Source organism: Poecilia latipinna, unplaced genomic scaffold (assembly GCF_001443285.1).
Source record: "Poecilia latipinna isolate Pla-1442-1.1 unplaced genomic scaffold, P_latipinna-1.0 Scaffold59, whole genome shotgun sequence".
NCBI lineage: Eukaryota > Metazoa > Chordata > Actinopteri > Cyprinodontiformes > Poeciliidae > Poecilia > Poecilia latipinna.
This window is the reverse complement of record NW_015112675.1, coordinates 591255-610689: the sequence shown is the minus strand read 5'-3', so window position 1 is coordinate 610689 and position 19435 is coordinate 591255. Positions and strand designations below refer to the sequence as shown.

Genomic DNA, 19435 nt, shown 5'->3' with positions numbered 1-19435 from the left:
CCTAAATAATAATATTAAAACACTTACAAGATCCCCTGCTTTGTATATTTTGCCATCCAACTCAATAGCGGAATACACCGCCCAGGGATGTTGCATCTTCTTAGTTGGCACATCAGTTCGTGTCACAGTCTTCAAATAGCCGAGGAACTTTACCTGCTTATCAAACTGACTGTGACATTTTTCAAGCCACTGGATGAAATCTTTCTGGATGTTTTTATTTTTTGAGGCTTTCTGTAAAATTCACAGTAAAAACCAGAAAAGAGATGCACTATTTGCATTTCACTATATATATATATATAATTCATTTATTTTTTTTTTCTACACTATATTTGTACCAGTAAAAGCACTTTGTAGATTCACAAAAGAAGCACAATTTATACAGAGCTATGTTGGCTATGTTAGTTACCTTTGATTAGTATCTAGTGAACGTAGATTAATTTTTGTCTGAATTGGAAGTTTTTATTATTTTTCTTATTTTGCACTCTAGTGCAATGTTTATTGTTTTTCATTAAAGCACTTTGAAAATCCTTGTTGCTAAAATGTGCTATACATGTAAACTTGACTTAAAACACTGAATCATCACCTGAACGTTAAAAACCGGGGTGAAGAGGGTATCCTTGTGCCTCAGTTTCAGCTCCAAGTCCATAAACTTCTGTTTGCTGGCATTGACCCGGAATTTGTCGTTGGTGAAAAGCACCCCAGAGAAGCGGCTAAAACACTCCAGGGGCAATGTACTTTTAGCAGGGCGACAACACCAATCGAACCTGGAACATAGACAGAAAAAAGTTTTACATTTTCTTTGCAGAAGCAACATTAAGTAATAGTCTAAAGTGGTTCCTCAATAACCTACAGGTGTTCTGGGCTACTACAAATAGTGCTATGCATTTCAGTGTAAACTGTTTGATTGTTAAGCAGACTTCTATGTATCAGGCTAAAACTATAATGCTAAACACTAGACCACAAAACTGTGTTTTTAGGTTTTCCAGCACAGTTCAATGCTCTACATTCTACTGTATATATAATCCTTCAGGCTTAATTTTAAATATAAAAATCCAAAATTCTCTAGTCATGGCAGAATGGATGGATGAGAGTAACAGAGGAAGAAGAAAAAGGAAAGAAATTTATCACTTTTTTAAATGTATTAATATTTACTGAGTGGAGAAAACTGCAGAAATAACCCTGACAACACTGATATTTTTGTGGGGTTTCAAACATCATTAATTAGAATTTATTGTGACAACGAAAAATCTCAATTCTTATCATACCAAGAAATTTATCAGAATAAATTATAAACAGTACAATAAATGCCAAAACAGTACAATAAATGTGAGACATAAGCATTTGTATGCAGGTGAATAAAATAGATTCTGGTGTCTAAAGAAAGGTTAAAAGGTTAAAAACAAACAATGTTAACTGATAGAACCAGTACCATCAAGAGGAGTAGAAAGAGATTCAGAATAAGGCTATATATTGAAATACACACAAAAACTGGTCATATGTCTCAGATTATTTGGAAAAACATATGAAATATACCCAAACAAAAAGTAAATGTTCAACCCATTCATACAAATGTATTTACTCAGAAACTGTGGTGTAAGGGATAAGTCGTCCATTCCAGAAACACTCAAAGATGTCCCTCTTCCTTCTGGCCTGATTCATGGTTCCAGACTGATTCTCATCATCATCTTCCTCAACAGATGCTAAAAACACAGAAGCACATCCACTTCACAGATCAAGTTGTGAGAAATCTTTTCCTAAGCTGCATGAGATCTGAATACCTTGAGGAGCACTTGGATCTTTGGGGTAGGTCTCCTTGTCGTAAAGAAATGGATGATATCTCAGGATTCCCTCCAAGGAGCCGCCGTCAGAAGTGGTGGCCTTGAACTCAAATGTGTCTACAGCTGAGTTTATGTACAGAGTCTGCAAGTCATCCTGCACTTCTCTCAGATTCTTTTGACGTAAACCTTTAGGAGGTTTCTCCCGCAAAGTTACCTGGCAAAAACAATTAAAGAAAGCATCTGAAATAAAATCATAAGCTGAGAAGCAGTGCAAATGGCTACTGAACTGTTTTTTGGCATCTAAAATATTTTAAATCACTAATTCTGGATGGGATGATCAATTTTTATTATGAGTGACACCTTTATTTCACAAAATGTTTGTTATATTCAAAATCTGTAAACTAAACCTAACAATCTATCAAAGTCCTTTATAGGCTAAGCCAGAGCTTAAACATAAATCCAATGAAACACTTCAGGAAAAACCTAATGATTGTTGTTTATACAACTTGACTGAGCTTGACAGGATCTGCAGTGAAGAATGAGACAGAAATATCTAAAACACGGATATTCTGAGGTTACAATAAACATAACCAAGGGTAGTTGAGATTAGGAGAAACGAAGAGTACCAAAATTGAGTCTTGTGACTCCCCACATGTTGAAAAATGTTGAAGAAAGCCTGTGATTTAATTTAATGCATTATGAAATAATTAAATGTGAAAAATGTGATCAGTGGTTAAAAAAAAGGTGTTTGGGTGCAGAATACATGACCTAAAAAACAAAACAAACAATTACAGTAATAGTCAACCAAACTCACCAGAATATCAATTTTTGGACTGGCATCTGATTTTTGAGACTGGTCCATTTTGTGGTTTCCGTCGACTCCATGAATGTAATAATGATAAATGTGCCTGAAAAAAAATATATAAAAAAGTACTATTATGTCCCATGCTTCTGACATGCCTGGGTTCATACTCTATTTGATATGAGTGAGCAAACTCACGCTAGCTGTCTGGTCCACTCATGAAAATCATCTTTTAGATATTTGATGTGATCAGGACAGACTCCTGTTATGACAACAGCAGTGAAGCTTTCCTTCCTGGTTTCCTCCTTGATGATGTCTTGAAGGTAACTCTCCTCGTGTGTTATGTGCGAGAAGTCACCAGGCTGCCGCGAGAGGTCAAAATGAGATGTGCCGATTACTTTTATCAGTGAATTCACCAAACACTTTCATTAAAATCTCTCACCTTCCTGTTTAAGATGGTCCCTTTGTAAACATCCTCTTTGTTCTTCTCTTTTTTCTCAAACTCGTCCTTTGATAGAACCAGCTCATGAACATCTGGAGAGTTTCTTGGTTTGGTGATCATCTGATAGTTACAAAATGCTATGGTTCATTATGAAGATACACCGATTTTTTTTTACACATTCAAAAAATATGAGAAAAGATTTATTCAAAACCATTTATGGAAGAATTTATGGTTGAAGTGAGGCAGTAAGACAGCCCTGAACATCACTCTATGGCTGCCATGTTTGGATGTCAAGATGTTCCGTTTTCTGAAATGCTGTGTTAGTTTTGCTCCAGACTGATTTGCTCATCAGTCCACAAAATATTTTCTCAAAAGTCTTAGGGATTATCAAGCATTTTTTGGCAAATGTATTGTTTTTGGGCAACAGTGGTTTTTACCTCGCCCCTCTTTAATAGATGTGCTACCATGAATACGCAACCAACAAAGCAATGCTGTAAACATCGAGTTGGCCAGTATTCCTTCACAAAGACGTGAGAGACACAGAAAACTTCTGCTAAAAGTGGGAGAAGAGGTATTGAATCACGGTCTGTAATTTTCATCCACAGAGCACTTTTCTGCTTAATTCTGTTCTCCCATTCAGACTGCCAGTGTTTTTAAAAATAAAAAAATAATCAGGATCATTAGGTGATTGTTTTGCAGTACGCTTAAGAGGCCATTTAGCTTTTGCTGATTTATGATTTATTTTGGAGAGAGGAAGTCTTTTATTTTGAAGAATGCTTAACAGGATCTAGTTTTGTCTTTTGCCACCATAGACATAAGCTGTGTCCGAATTCAGGGTCTGCATCCTTCGAAGGACGTATTTGTAGGCCGATTACGTCATAGCGTGGCGACAAGGCCTGTCCGAATTCAAAGACTCCTTCAAATACACCCTTCAAATGCGTCCTTCTTTTCCCCAGATTTGAAGGATGGGTCCGGTGTATCCTTCACCATAGACATAATATAAGGATAGACGCCTCATGGACCGCTCTCGCCTATTGTCGCTGACGAGATTTAGGGCGGCCATCTTGNCTACTTGAAAATACTTCTGAATACTGAACAAAAATTAAAGTTGTCATCTACTCTGGATCTTCAGAATCAGAACCGAACAAGTAGAATACATTTTTGTGTTCCACTAATTTGAAGTAAACATGCAGAAAACTCCAAAACTTTTAAAACACTTTAAATCAAAGCTTATAATCCATTTGTTTAGTTAATTTGATTAATTAATAGTGGGTGAACAAGACTAACTGTAGTCTTGACTGCAAGATTTTATTATTTTTCTTTCTTTATTTTGTCACTCTCATGCAATGTCTATTGTTTTTTGTCAAGTGAAGCACTTTGAAATCCCTTGTTGCTAAAATCTGCTATACATGCAAACTTGACTTAAAACACTGAATCATCACCTGAACGTTAAAAACAGGGGTGAAGTGGGTATCCCTGTGCCTCAGTTTCAGCTCCAAGTCCATAAACTTCTGTTTGCTGGCATTGACCCGGAATTTGTCGTTGGTGAAAAGCACCCCAGAGAAGCGGCTGAAACACTCCAGGGGCAATGTACTTTTATTGGGCCAACGGCACCAATCGAACCTGGAGCACAGACAGAAAAAATGTTTACATTTTATTGTTTTTCACAGAAGCAACATTAACTGATAGTCTAAAGTGGTTCTAGTCAATAAGTTGCAGGTATTCTGGGCTACTACAAATAGTGCTACGTATTTCAGTGTAAACGGTTTGATTGCTAAGCAGACTTCTGTTTCAGGCTAAAACTATGCATGTAATGCTATGAGCAAAGACTGGATCATAAAACAGGTGGGCTTTTAGGTTTTTCAATCCAGTTCAATGCTCTACATTCTATTGTATATGTCGTCCTTCATGGTTATTTTAAAATATAATAATCCAAAAGTTCACAAGAGAGAGAAGGAGGGATGGATGCCAGTAAGAAAGGCAGAAGAAAAATAAACTAATGGAAGTTAGAGAGCTAAATGTCATTGAGATATTTGCTACCTTCTACAAGTTTAAGTCTATCAAAGCAATGCAGCCAGTTTTGCTTGTTCTGCTTCAAGGCATAATGTGGCAGTTTATCATGATTCAGCCAAAGTGATAAAATAATGAGCTAGTCAGGTTTTTATTGTTAAAGTATTTCTTCCTATTGAGCAGTGAACGTAAATAAAAGGTGTTGCATGTCTTTTGCTGTAAGTATTTACTTCTTGAGGGTTTTCAGCGGGTTTTCAGCGGCTCTGACGGAGCCTGTGACGTCTGTAACAGGTTGGACTAAACCATTATTCTAACAATGGCGGGGATGGACCTAAAAATGTACATTTATTTTTTTCTTTGAAAATGGCGGCTTTATTTTGTTCTCTGTTTATTTCGCCTTTTCATATTGCTATTTGTTTAAATACAAAGGTTATATTATACGTCTTTGAAAATGGCGGCTTTATTTTGTTCTCTGTTTATTTCGCCTTTTCATATTGCTATTTGTTTAAATACGAAGGTTATATTATACGTCTTTGAAAATGGCGGCTTTATTTTGTTCTCTGTTTATTTTGCCTTTTCATACTGCTATTTGTTTAAATACGAAGGATGTATTATATGTCCCCACCCCGGATTTCTGCCCAAGGAGATGAGCAATACAGACTTCAAGTTTTATCAAAATTTTGTGATATTATTGTGATAGAAATAAAAATGAAGATAAAAACTATGTATTATTTTTGTTTTTATCCATCGCTGCATGACACGATGATTATAGCCTCACAAACACAAATGTTGCTCTTGAAAAACATTCGTCAAAACTTTTCTTTAGGACACGAATCACATAGTGTCATTTGTATCACTGAACTGCATTTAATCACATTTTTAAATGTATTAATATTTATTAATACTTATCAGAAATAATCTTGACAATATGGACATTTTTGTGGAGTTTCAAACATCAATATTTGGAATTTACTATGACAACAATAAATCTGAATTCTTATCACACTAAGAAATTTATAACATTAAATGATAAACAATACAATAAATACAAATGTATTTACTCGGAAATTGTGGTGTAAGGGATGAGTCGTCCATTCCAGAAACACTCAAAGATGTCCCTCTTCCCTCTGGCCCGATTCATGGTTCCGGACTGATTCTCATCATCATCTTCCTCAACAGATACTAAAGACACAGAAGCACATCCACTTCACAGATCAAGCTGTGAGAAATCTTTTCCTAAGCTGCATGAGATCTGAATACCTTGAGGAGCACTGGGATCTTTGGGGTAGGTCTCCTTGTCGTAAAGAAATGGATGATATCTCAGGATCCCGTCCAAGGAGCCGCCGTCGGAAGTGGTGGCCTTGAACTCAAATGTGTCTACAGCTGAGTTTATGTACAGGGTCTGCAAGTCATCCTGCACTTCTCTCAGATTCTTCTGACGTAAACCTTTAGGAGGTTTCTCCCGCAAAGTTACCTGCCGAAAACAATAATAAAAAAAAATCTGAAAGCAGGAGTTGGTTCTCTCTGAACCAAGTCACAAAATTATCCACCAATGTCCCGTACTCCACCTCCTGTCCCCCTTCCACACACCCCACGATAGCCGTGTCATCTGAGTGCTTTTGCAGATGGCACAGTTGGGAACAGTACTTAAAGTCCGCAGTGTAGGTGGTGAATATAAACGGAGACAGCACAGTTCCCTGGGGAGCTCCGATGTTACAGATTAGACGGTCTGATTTGCAGCTCTGTAATCTCACATACTGAGGTTTGGCTGTCAGATAATTGATGATCCAGGTGATGAGTGATGCATCCATGTCAATTTTAGCCAGCTTCTTGCATTGTAATTCTGTCTGAATGGTGTTTTAGGCTGATCAAAAGTCAAAGAAAAGGATGCGGACAGTGGTGTCAGGTCTGTCAAAAGAAGAATATGCCCTCTGCAGCAGGTATTTAATTGCATCATCCACTCCTACCGATCTGCGTATCGGTGTATAAATGTGTGAGCGTTTGTGAGTGCGAATGGGTGAATGTGACTCTAGTGTAAAGCGCTTTGAGTGGTCAAAAATGATTGGATAAAGCGCAATATAACTTCAGTCCATTCAGTCCATTTCCATTCCTAAGTGGGGCTGGTATGCCCCACCTCTGTCAAACCGGTTAAAAAACTGGTTCAACTCGTTAGCCCATTTGAGATTCCCCCCAGCAGGGCCGTTAGCCTTCCTCTTCAGTCCTGTGATCTCTCTCATCCCAGTCTAAACCTCTCTAGCACTGTTATTTTTAAATTTTTTCTTACAGCTTTCTCTTATACATAGCTCTGTCTTCACACAAAAAATAAACAAATACAATTAAACACTTAAATTTTTTTTTAAAAATGGTTGTTTATCCAACCTTACTGAGGTTGACAGGATCTGTAGGGAGGAATGAGAAAAATACTCAAATGACAGATTTTTCAAGGCAAACCTGAGGTTTGAAAAAAAGAAGAGGACAGAAATGGAGCCCTGTGGCTCTCCGCTTATTAAAAAATATTCAACAAAGCCTGTGACTTAAAGTGAAAAATGTGATCAGTGGTAAAAAATAAAAAAATGTTTGGATGCACAATACAAGACCTAAAACAACAACAACAAAAACAATTACAGTAATAGTCAACCAAACTCACCAGAATATCAATTTTTGGACCGACATCTGATTTTTGAGACTGGTCCATTTTGTGGTTTCCGTCGACTCCATGAATGTAATAATGATAAATGTGCCTGGAGAAAAATATAAAAAAGCACTATTATGTCCCAAGCTTATGACATGGGACATAATAGTGCTTTAATAGTGTTTCATACTCTATATGAGTGAGCAAACTCACGCTAGCCGTCTGGTCCACTCATGAAAATCATCTTTTAGATATTTGATGTGATCAGGACAGACTCCTGTTATAACAACAGCAGTGAAGCTTTCCTTCCTGGTTTCCTCCTTGATGATGTCTTGAAGGTAACTCTCCTCGTGTGTTATGTGCGAGAAGTCACCAGGCTGCCGCGAGAGGGTAAAATGAGATGTGCAGCTTATCAGTGAATTCACCAAACACTTTCATTAAAGTCTCTCACCTTCCTGTTTAAGATGGTCCCTTTGTAAACATCCTCTTTGTTCTTCTCTTTTTTCTCAAACTCGTCCTTTGATAGAACCAGCTCATGAACATCTGGAGAGTTTCTTGGTTTGGTGATCATCTGATAGTTACAAAATGCTATGGTTCATTATAAGAGATACATAGATTTTTTTTTCTCTTTACATTTAAAAAAAAATTCAAAAACATTTATTTGGAAATTGTGTTACTTTTGCTCAATGGCGGTTTTTACCTTGTCCCTCTTTAAAAGATACTAAAACTACATTGGCCCCAGTAACTACATATTAACAATGAAATTAAATGATTGAACTTAAATTATAGTCACCCACTTGTGCTTAATCAAATGCATCGTAGTTTTGCTATTGACTTATATGCTCAACCAGTACTCTGCTGCCCCAATGGAGACCAGATCAAAGGAGTCAGATCAGCCAAATTTTTCTAATCAGGGAACATTTCTCCAATTGAAATCATCATAAGTCAGCAACGCTCTCTGGACAAGGGGTTTCCTCATCCCACTTTGCATCAGCGGGAGGAAATCACACAGAAGTGGTTTGGAAGTGGTTTGGCTTCTGCACCAGAACAAAATCCAAGTCTGAGATCTTTTATTCATTTAGTTAAAGGTGAAGTTTTAGTCATTTTTCCTCTCAGCTTCCTTGCTAACGAGCGGGTCCATTAAGAGCTGGACGGGACACTAAGGATCAAAAGAATTGTTCCACCAGATCTCTGGGGAATTTGTTTTTGGTATTGCAATACCTGCCCGTTATTGAGGCTGCACACTACAAAAGGTCCGGGTCACCTGTGACCAGACCAGACATGCGACAAGGGATTTTGTTACCTTTTTCATACTGATCTGTGAAATCTCATGTACAGACAGTTTTAGAAGTATGGTGTGTGTTAGAATGGGTGCATACCTATGAGAAACAATATCTGTTGATTTTTAGTGCCGCTTGTGGAAACTTGTGTAATTATTCATTGCCAGGGTTTTAAAATATTATTTTATAAAATCTCTTTTCGAGGGAAACTTAGCTATTAGGAAGACTGATAAAGATACACAGAAAACTTCTGCTAAAAGTGGGAGAAGAGGTACTGAATCACGGTCTGTAATTTTCACCCACAGAGCACTTTTCTGCTTAATTCTTTTCTCCCATTCAGACTGACAGTGTTTTTAAAAGGTTTAAAATTAAGGCTTATTCATGTCCAACAATAATCTTTGTAACAAAACAACACATTTTAAATGGTTTCATAAGCACACTCACTCTGACTGAGTTTCCAATGTGGAATGCTGCTTGTTTACCCCCAACTCCAAAGTAGGATATATCGCTGTTGAGACTGCGACGTACAGGTTCAGGACGAGTGTAACCCTCTCTTTCACTGGATCCCCAAAAAGATTTCCAAGAAACAAGTCAGGTAATGTGACAGAATTATGTTTTTATACAAAAAGCTATTGAAGTGGACACATTCACTGGCAAGTCTACAACAAACCTTTCAAATGTGCTGTTTTCCCTTGTGAACTTAGAGAGTCTGTAAACAGCCCAGTTATTGAGCTGCTTGGAGGTCATCCCGCATCCATTGTCCAACACAACGACAGCAAAAGTTTTGTCAAAAAGCTGGCAAAAACACACACACGTTAATTCAATCCAGTCCTAACTTTATAACAAAATTGAACACAAAATTTAAGGTTAAATCAAGTCTGCATATAAAAAACCAACCAGCCGGATCTCTATCGTCCTGACTCCTGTGTTCTTAGCTGTAGCCGAAAGAGAGTTGTCCACCAGCTCAGCGAGAGAGCAGGCTGGAGGAATAGAATCCATCAACATAAAAAACCAACAAACACAGAAATGAGGAAGGTTATGATCAAGTTATTATAATTTCTGGCGACCCATTTACAACACACAAACTCACGCAGTGATTTTTGGCCCTCGGCAAAGTACTCAAATGTTCCGCTCTCGATTAGCGTGTTGTAATGAGGAACAAAGTTGATGGCCTCCTCAGCTGCCACTTGAAGGTCTTGGTCCTTGCTTTGCAACAAGTAGAGGGTGCTGTTATCCTGAAGCTCCTCTACAAGGAGACAAAGATACAATTTATGATTTTAAGATCACGATGGCAACATTTTTTTTTTTGCATCATGTTCATAAGTCTCTTCACTTTTCATCAAGGATTTACTCACTAAATTTGTCATGATCAACAACTGTTCTGTCTGTTGTTACCAAACAAATTTTTTGCCATGGAGGAAGACCGAATTCCTGTGGGAAAACAAAAAAACAGCTTTATTTAAAATGAAACATGCAGTTATTTCTAACCAACAAACATCTGTTCATCACCTTTTACAAACAAAATAAGTGAGTTATAAACAAGGAAAACACAGGGAACATCAATACATTTAGGAAAAATGTGCTACCATAGATTTTCTAATGCGTGATACAATTCCAGATGAAAAACATTATTACATACATGTGTTCAGTTTAATACAGATTTAATAAATAGTTTTGCACAATAATCCCATTTTTGACTCCAAGTAACTATCATGTTAGTAATCAATTATACTGATGATTAATCAGCTTTAAAATATTGCACATTCAGCAGATTTTTCATTTCACCACTTAAGCCTTTTTATAGAATGCTACACATTAAAAGATACAAACTTTTTTTCTTTTTAAAAAGAACATTGTAATGCCTAAAATGCAATAAAAATAGCATTCCTCCAGTAGTGTATGGTTTATCATTTGTAGCAAATGATGCATCTGCAGCTAAAAAAACTACTTCTAACATCAGCATATGAAAAGCTCAGTCCTTTAGCATCAGCACAGTGCAGGGCTAATCTATTGACTATGCTTTGATTAACCAGAGATTTTTATTTCCTTTTTTTTCATATCTTTTTTAGTCAGGCTACAGTGACAATTATATGGCCAAGTTTCGTTTTTTTGTAAAATCCTTATCTAACATGCTCATTCTTGCAGATTTACAGGGAGGCCGGTGCCTATCTCCAGCAGTCAACAGGCGAGAGGCGGGGCACTACAGAGACGGAACTAAAAGTTATGTTGTTGGACTGTGGGAGGATATAGAACAAGATCCCAGGTCCAGGACCTATATGCTGCAAGGCAACAGCTACCACTGTGGAGCCCAGTTTTAATAAAATATGTCTAAATAATGACTTTTTAATTGATAACCAAAATCAAAATCAGTCCAATAAACATAAGTATATTGCAATATAAAAATAGCATTTGCATAGCACTTTATCAAGTCAGAGGACTCCAAAGCACTTTCCACTACTTTCAGTCATTCACACGCTCATAGTGGTAAGCAACATTGTAACCACAGCTGTCCTGGAGGCGCCTCTGACCACTAGCAGCAGACAAAGCATCCCTATGAGAATGTCCTGGGGCGAAACTGAGATTGTTGGGGAGGGGTTCAAACACCATACATCACCGTCACATGACCAAATTCCACAACTGCTCTTTTACTCCTAAGCAAACAGCAACAAGATGGAAATGAACATTTCCACCTACGAATTTAAGAAATGTTTCAAAACCAGAAAGTCTAATTAATTCTTGTCTGAAATAGCATAGAAGGTAGATAATTTGAGACACTTTTCCTTTTAGGTTTTTCAAAGATATTTGAAGTTTTCCCAAATACCACTTTTTTAAATTAAATATTTTCCTTTATATTATTCCTTTATATTATTATATTTTAAGTCAATTCTGCCTTATAGGGTGATATGTAGCCATTCCTTTAAACCTACAGAAACTTAAAAACGTGTCTTAAAAATAGATGCTAAGAACAAACGAAACTGCTTTTGGAGGCTTCAGTGACCCTTCATACAACCCCAAAACAGAGCAGAGAAGCAAAAACTTACCCTGTATACAAGTACCAGAAAGTCGGCTAGTTCCAAACCGAATTTCAGAGTTTTCTTCAACCCCTGTTGGTAGTTGGGTAGATAGTTGTACACATTAATCATATTGCTCAGTTCTTCCTGCAGCAGCCCAGAGGAGAGGAACGGTGCACTCCGTTAAACTTTCTCCGAGATTATCGACAACTTTGCTGCAGAAAACGTTTCGAAGCTCCTTGCAACATGTTCCTACGTTAAACAAACCGTCTTCTGTGTCTTCTCGTTGTAATGCTAAGTTGCTTCGGATATTCCTTGCCAGACAGTATGAAAAGCATAAATTTCGCTCGTGCGTGATATTTGTTGCTAAGAGAGTACGGAGAGAAAAAGCGTTATTGTGCTCGAGCGCCAGGTGGGTCTTCCGGCTATTTTTCCGGATCCTGTTCGTTTAGTTTCGCTCACAGAAAAGATTGGGCTCTTTCGGCTTCTAATTGTGCCCTCCTAACAAGTGAACCTTTTTTCATTTAACGAATATAAAAAAGTTTAAAGTTTCTCCTCATAGAATGACTCTTCACAAGTAAGTTGGACTATTTTAGCAGTCTTTCAGAAACTGCAATGCCTAGAATCCCATTAGAATCAGAATCAACTTTATTGGCCAATTCACGCACAAATAAGAACTTGACTTCACCTCCATTTCCCTGTTATATACAGATATTTTAAATGAATGTAAATGAATTTGGTGGGAAATATTTTTGCACTGAATGGAGAAGGAAAGCTGCACAAAATTCATGGGATTTGTCTCACAGCTACTGAGAAACAAATCACAAAAATATAACGTTTGTTCTCCAAACTCTCCATTGGTTAACTGTTAAAAGGAGAATCACATTAAAAAGACCTACGTGTGTACAAACCATTCAATGACCTTGTTCCTCGATATACAGTTTGAGATGTGTTGGTCATTCAGGTCCATATGCAGTGTTGTGCATATCTGTTTTTATTTATGTTTTTCACAACCTCCCAATTTAATCGGAATTGGGGTTGAAGTTACATTTCTTCGTTCATTTGAAAGAGCCGGCACATTGAGTCGATTCAGTTACCACCAACACATATGTCGTCAACACGATTCACTTCCTGTTCGGAGCGGATTACGTTCTTACGCTTCCCTTTCAGTATCGTTTACGGAGAAATCTGATTTTCCACACACATCTCTGATATTGACAAGGCGTGGCACCACAAGACTAAACAAGCAAACCACTAGTTCTTTAACGGTTCGCCCCGGGGTGAGCCTTCCAGAGCTTCGTGATGTCGGTGGTGCTTCAGAGTAACTCAGGCTGGGTTTTGGACTCCCAGTCGCTCATTGACCGAGGCTATGCGAGGTGCATCACATGGACAGGGCATCACAAGTCACATGTCAAGTGCAATTTTAAAAGACAGTGCTTTGACATATTAAAGAGTCATTACGACATGAGTGGGAGAGTTGATGGAGGACACACTGTTATGACGCAGAAAACAGAGAAATGCGCAAAGGTAGACTGTTTAAGCTGCAGGCTATACCTCTCTGAGTGTAAACAAAAATGTGTTGAGACTTGTTCTTGGGTTGATGCCATTTAATATGCGTGTTTTAAAAATGATAAGTAGTTCTGTTGTCAGTATTTAATCAAATGTTTTTGATTTCAGAAGCGGAAACGAAAACACGGTGAGCTCAACCAAGGAGAAATTGATGCAAAGGCTTTCCATGAAAAGGTGAATACATTTTGACTGACTATCAAGTCCAGGGCTCTGCAAAACTTCTCGAAGCTTCTTAACTTGTTGACGCATTCCTTGGTCTTCAGGATGGTATTTTTATATATCATTTATCCTCTACATACAGTTCAAATGTTATGGACTACTACTAAAATTCCCAAAACATATGAAGAACAAGTTTATTTGCAAGGTGCTGTGTTTTTAATGACATTAGTGATTAAGTTTCTTCACTCAGTTTCTTCATAGATAATTGTAACAGCATAATAATTGTTTTTGAATTTAGAGTCTTTTACAAGAGTCTGATAGGATGCAGCAGCTAATAGAATTATGTTAAAAATGTGTCTGTTTTTCAGAAAACATGATATGTCTATATATCTGTGGTAACAGATCAGGAGCATTATTCTGGAGGGAACCAAGTCCTTAGTGGACTCTGCCCAGTCACTTGGATACCTGAGTGGAGAGACAGAAACATCCAAAGATCCTCTTCCCTCCCAGGACTGCAGACTGGCAGCACTCTGCGAGATGGCTAAAGAGCTCCCTCTGGTGGCCGATGAAGAGCAGGAGTGGACACAGTCACTTCTGACAGAGGAAGGTGTTGCTTCACATGTCGACCTGTTCTCCCAGGTGACGGAGAACAGCGAGGCCTGGGCAGCAGTGGTTCCACTGATGGGAGAGGAGTATATAATACCTCATGACACTGCATTCCTCCTTTCTGATTTCACAAGAATACAACCACTGGTACAATGTGAGTGTAATGAAAACAAAAAAGGAGTGAAATCTGGACCTGTTAGTCACTAAAATGGTTTTAGGAAAGCAATTTTTATTTTCTTCCCAGCGTAATGTTTAATTCTATCAGAAACTCTGCCTGTAACAATATTACACTTTTGTGCTACTTTCTCTCCCAAATAGGTGGGAGGAGATTTGACGTCATCGTCATCGATCCACCGTGGGAAAACAAGTCTGTGAAAAGAAGTCGCAGGTTATTTGACTTTCACACGTTTCATCAAGGCATAGTGGCGGACAATTAGAAATGCTTAGACAAATGAGAAGAAGTTCAAAAGTGAGGAGTAGGAGCAACATAATGCTTACTCCTGACTATCCCTGTCTGTAAACAAGCAGTGTCCATTTACATACACATTTAGATGTTCACCAAGCAAATCCATATTACTTGCATAAAGCATATAACTAGTTTTTGATCCTGTGTACAGGGGTATATATTTATATATATATATATATATATATATATATATATATATATATATATATATATATATCTCATGTTGATTGAGTTTGACCTCATAAATTTTCTCCATGAAGATACAGCTCTTTGCCTTCATCCCAGCTGAAACGCCTTCCCGTCCCCCTCCTGGGATCTCCAGGCTGCTTGGTGGTCACCTGGGTAACGAACAGGCCCAGCCACCTCCGATTTGTCCGTGACGAGCTGTACCCACACTGGGGTGTAGAAGTTGTCGCTGAATGGTTCTGGGTCAAGGTAGTTTACCTCTAGAGCTAAATGATTTATGGTAAGTTTCACAGATGGAGGGTATCCTAACTAACCTTCCGTCCTTCAGGTCACCACATCGGGGGAGTTTGTGTTTCCTCTAGATTCACCACACAAGAAGCCGTATGAAGTGCTGGTGCTGGGTCGGTACCGTCCTGCCAATGACCACACGAGGTGCGACTGACCTTCATACGGTACCCTGCATTTTTGGCGCAAATCCAAATCTGAAAAGTGTGTCCAACATTTATATTCCACCCTCTTGGGTTTTAGAGCCACTTTTCATTGTAATTAGAAAAGCTTATACAAGATGAGAACAAAGCCACAGTGTAAGGAGACACACAAAGTCAGTACAAGTATTTTATATTCAAGGACAAGAGAAGTGCAAACTATTTGCAAGACAGACAGACAAGTTACCATGAGAACCGACGTTTCTTTATCTTTATGCCTTGCTGCTGCAAAAACCAGCTTCGGCAGTTGACCTTCAGCATGGCAAGTGTAATAGAAAATGCTTGATCTGGTAATTGTCTTAAAGGACTGTCATGTGTGGAATGTAGTTTGTACCCTTGTTTGACCTGCAGCCATGACTAACTGACAAAGAAGAATTAGAAGTTTCTCCTGAAATCCTTATCGGCTCTTTCATGCCATAAAATCATCCCCTCCAAGAGGTGAGGGACGGTTTATGAGGTGGGAGTAACGATTGTCTCTGTGGTCCATCTGGCAATTGAGATAAGATCAGATCTTGGGTGGGTCTTTTCCTTGCTGTGACTATATAACGATGTGACGTGTGTCGTTCAGGGCTCTTCTCCTGACTGCGCTCAGTGAGACGGGTCTTCGAACGCTTTTGGCTTCGAATAAAGAAACTTAAAGGCAAAGATGAATCTTTCTCTTATTATTGAAGCAGATTCTCATTCTTCAATAAATGAAATTTCCACAGCACAAGCAGAAAAAGTTATTCCACAGATAAGCATAACACCTGTTAACGTAACACATGTTCATGGTGTTGTATTTGTAGCATAATACAAGCCACTATGAGGATTATGCATTCAGAGATTCAAAAGGGGAAGAAATGCTGGGCTTTTGCAAGTCATCTTTTGTGTTTTCAAATTAAAATTTTTAGATGAGGTAAATCCTGGTGATACTCAAAGTACTTATGTTTTTTGTTTCAGCCCTTTACAAACTGCAAATGTTCCAGTTGAAGATAAACGTTTGATTGTGAGCGTCCCCTCGGCCTTGCACTCCCAGAAGCCATCACTGTCAGGTAAGTCCTTAAAGTGTGGTGTTTTTTCTGCGCCACTAGAGGGCAACGCTGCAGCATCGATAAAATCTAAATGTAGGACGACTTCCCTTCACTCCACTCGCTCCAACTCCGGTGCTGTTTGTATTTTATTAATAAGGACAGAACCTACATGAGAAATTATGGACCAGGGAAGCACCTCTTTATGGAAACAAAACTCATTAAATAGACCCATACATAGACTAAATATAGTCAAAACTTGAGCTTCTTTTTGAATGTTATCATTGTAGACTAGAGAAGACAATATACTAGTTGTCTGCATATTTTATATTTACAGATAATGGAAACCGTGACTTGTCAAAAAGCAAACTTTTACATCACACACGTTAGCTTTGTCTCGATTGCTCCACCTCCAGTACGCACCTTGCAGCTGAGTGCAAGAGCTTGGGAATGCATATGCAGGAACCGAGAATAAGGAAGGCTTGACGTCAGCTCATTCCCTCTCGGGGGAACGCAGTTTATGGTGCAGTATGGCGGGTGAAACATGGCTGCTGTTTGCTAGTGCCCTTTCAGCAGCACAGAAAAGCTCCCCTCCCATAGAGCTAGAGGGAGATTATTAAAATACATTGATTTAAATCATAATGATGCCTCCATGGAGCTTGGGACACCATAGAGATTCAACAGATTAGGAGAAAGATTGTGCTCGGTTTCCATGTGTGAGTCTTTGTTTGTGTCAGTGGGTCTCAGCAGGTTTCATTCACAACTGGTTTGTTTGTTCCAGTTGATCCGCTGTTGCTGACCTGGAAGCTTTTCGTTAGGCAATGAAGAAAAAATGATATCCAGTGAAGCTTAAGCAGCGCTGGAAACTGAAAGCAGTTTTTTTATTATTATTATTTTTTTTTATTTTGGGGGATTTTTCCTTTATTTTATGCATTTTGTTGCAAGAAGGCTCTGCTGGTTGTGGGTGTGTCTCAGATCTTTTAGTGTTATGACAGAAGAATGATTCCTATAAATTAAAGAGTTCAATTAATTAATTCCTCCAATAAATAAATATATTCAAATTAAAGGATGGATTTTTTTTTTAAGAAAAGGTCTTCCAGTGTAAGGTTAACATAACTAAATTTTGCTGGTTTTAATGATAAACTCAACGAAAAACATGCATAAATAAGAAATGAAGGCAAGAGACCAAACAATGAGAATGGAGAAAAGTGTCATATAAACTGAAACACGATGTTCAAAGCTTTTGAGATCACATCCCAGAAAACACAGAAAACAGAGTTCATGTGTCAAAAAAAAAAAAAAAAAAAAGAAAAAAGTAGTCCCCCCTGGTCCTGTAAATAAATATTTTGAAGTGTTTCCAGTAGGCTGGTGAGGACGATGCTCCATGAAGATGGATTCACAAAATGCAGCATTTTTGCAAACCTCTGCCGTCCATCCAAAAACATTTTCAATGAGAGTTAGATCAAGAGGACGTACAGGAGGAGGGCCCAAAAGAGCACACTTTAATGTTAATTATTGTATTTTATTCAGAGATATTTAGATTTTAATCATGTTCCACAACTTTAAAAATAAGTATATTTTACTTCATCTTGAAGCGAGAGAGAAAAAAAATCTCCACAAACTGGATTAACTAAGACTTTGTAACTTGATCAGAAAGAAAAGACCTCTTTCTTTTCCCTTTTCGCTTGTGTTTTCACCCAGACGTGCCGTTCCATTTCAAGATTTATCATGGTGAAACTTTTTCTCTCTTTTCAACTTGAGAGCTGAGTCATGAGTTAAGGACGAGTTAGTCACTGAGCTGCATGTCTGGCCTTTCCACACCGGGGCTTTGTCTCTGTGACGGACACAGAGAGGGGAAAAGAGGTAAGGTTATTCAGCACATGTAGGTTGGATGGGTTTTGGGAGCAGACTTTTGAGCTCATTAACTCCCAGAGTGTCAGCCGAGGCAGTGTCAGAGTAGCAGAGAGCAGGGAAAGTGAAACGTATCTGTCAGGTGTTCCTCTCCTGGAATATGAGCACTTATAAAGCCAAGGTCACAGGCAGACTCCTCACAGGGAGGAAAAAACTGTTCAGCAATGTGAAGGAGTTCTGCAGCTGCCACCTCTGTCTTCAGCCTATTACAAAGTAACAAGTGAAGAGCTTTTATACAAAAGATCCATGCAGGGGAGCGATGGGGAAACCCAGATTTGATTATTCTGCGCAGTGTGTTTTGCATAAAAATCCTATTTTAAGGATGCTTTTTGTTTAATTCTCAGCACCACTGTACTCTACATTATACAGGAAAAGGTGTACCTGGAGCTAACACAAGGCAGTGTATCATCTTACGTTATTGAAATGCAAGGAAGATGAGCCGTTGTGTGCTTGGCCGCACATTGTGTGTTAACAATCACGGTATCGTTGTTTCTTTGTCTTAATTTTTCACAGAGGTGCTGAAGTTGTATGTTGGAGCTGAAGCCAAGTGTCTGGAGCTGTTTGCGCGGAGTCTTCAGCCCGGGTGGACCAGCTGGGGAAACGAGGTGCTGAAATTTCAGCACATCAGCTACTTCGACCTGGAACCTGCAGATACCTCTAAAGCCGAGGCCACAGAAGATGCTGCAGAAACATGACTGCAGATATTCTGAGAAAAGTTACTGTCTTACTGCGTCCAGCCTCCCTAGCAATTGAGCAAATGTCCGAAGTTCAACACCTGTTGGCTGTTTTTTTTCCTTTAACTTTGTTTTTAATAAAGATTTTGCTGCTCCTGCATCGCTTTTTGATCTATAATCTGCATGCATGTGGGACCTTTGATTTATCTTTTTTTGGTCTGGATGAATCTTAAGGTAGTGACGATGTTGTTTGAGAGATGAAAGAGCATTTCTCTGCAGCTGTTTTGAACCCATCTACTTCCCACACAGCAATCAGACTCCCAACTCTCCAGGTTTTTAGCCTTTTGAGTACTCCTTGGCACAGCATGTGTCTTAGGGAAGATCAAAGTATTGCTATTTTTACTCTTTCTATGCCGT

The 19435-nt window shown here is 38.5% G+C and overlaps 2 protein-coding genes across 2 annotated transcripts in view; one reads left to right on the top strand and one right to left on the bottom strand.

Annotated features, from left to right (window-relative positions):
* smchd1 (structural maintenance of chromosomes flexible hinge domain containing 1) overlaps positions 1 to 12387 on the bottom strand; it is a 34684-nt gene extending 22297 nt beyond the window's left edge. The window contains exons 1-12 of the mRNA XM_015056313.1: positions 11986 to 12387; positions 10300 to 10375; positions 10035 to 10190; positions 9842 to 9924; positions 9615 to 9739; positions 9389 to 9503; positions 8116 to 8235; positions 7878 to 8041; positions 7680 to 7773; positions 6293 to 6506; positions 6094 to 6214; positions 4465 to 4645 (exon numbers count right to left, since the gene is read on the bottom strand). Of these exons, the coding sequence (XP_014911799.1) occupies positions 4465 to 4645; positions 6094 to 6214; positions 6293 to 6506; positions 7680 to 7773; positions 7878 to 8041; positions 8116 to 8235; positions 9389 to 9503; positions 9615 to 9739; positions 9842 to 9924; positions 10035 to 10190; positions 10300 to 10375; positions 11986 to 12087 (1551 nt within the window). The 5' untranslated portion in view covers positions 12088 to 12387. The remainder of the gene's footprint in view (positions 1 to 4464; positions 4646 to 6093; positions 6215 to 6292; positions 6507 to 7679; positions 7774 to 7877; positions 8042 to 8115; positions 8236 to 9388; positions 9504 to 9614; positions 9740 to 9841; positions 9925 to 10034; positions 10191 to 10299; positions 10376 to 11985) is intronic.
* A 686-nt stretch (positions 12388 to 13073) lies between these two features.
* mettl4 (methyltransferase 4, N6-adenosine) lies at positions 13074 to 19178 on the top strand. The gene is made up of 8 exons (XM_015056324.1): positions 13074 to 13482; positions 13633 to 13698; positions 14086 to 14443; positions 14608 to 14677; positions 15016 to 15190; positions 15270 to 15373; positions 16366 to 16457; positions 18858 to 19178. Exons 1-8 carry the CDS (start codon positions 13258 to 13260, stop codon positions 19037 to 19039), a joined length of 1272 nt encoding a protein of 423 aa, XP_014911810.1. The 5' UTR covers positions 13074 to 13257; the 3' UTR covers positions 19040 to 19178.
* Positions 19179 to 19435: the final 257 nt, after the last annotated feature.

What these genes read in the sequence shown, in the direction of transcription:
- mettl4 (XM_015056324.1), top strand. Translation starts at nt 13,258, where the DNA reads ATGTCGGTGGTGCTTCAGAGTAACTCAGGCTGGGTTTTGGACTCCCAG. An exon ending in AAACAGAGAAATGCGCAAAG is followed by an intron (nt 13,483 to 13,632) that starts GTAGACTGTTTA and finishes TTTTGATTTCAG; the next exon opens with AAGCGGAAACGAAAACACGG. An exon ending in CCTGCCAATGACCACACGAG is followed by an intron (nt 15,374 to 16,365) that starts GTGCGACTGACC and finishes TTTTTGTTTCAG; the next exon opens with CCCTTTACAAACTGCAAATG.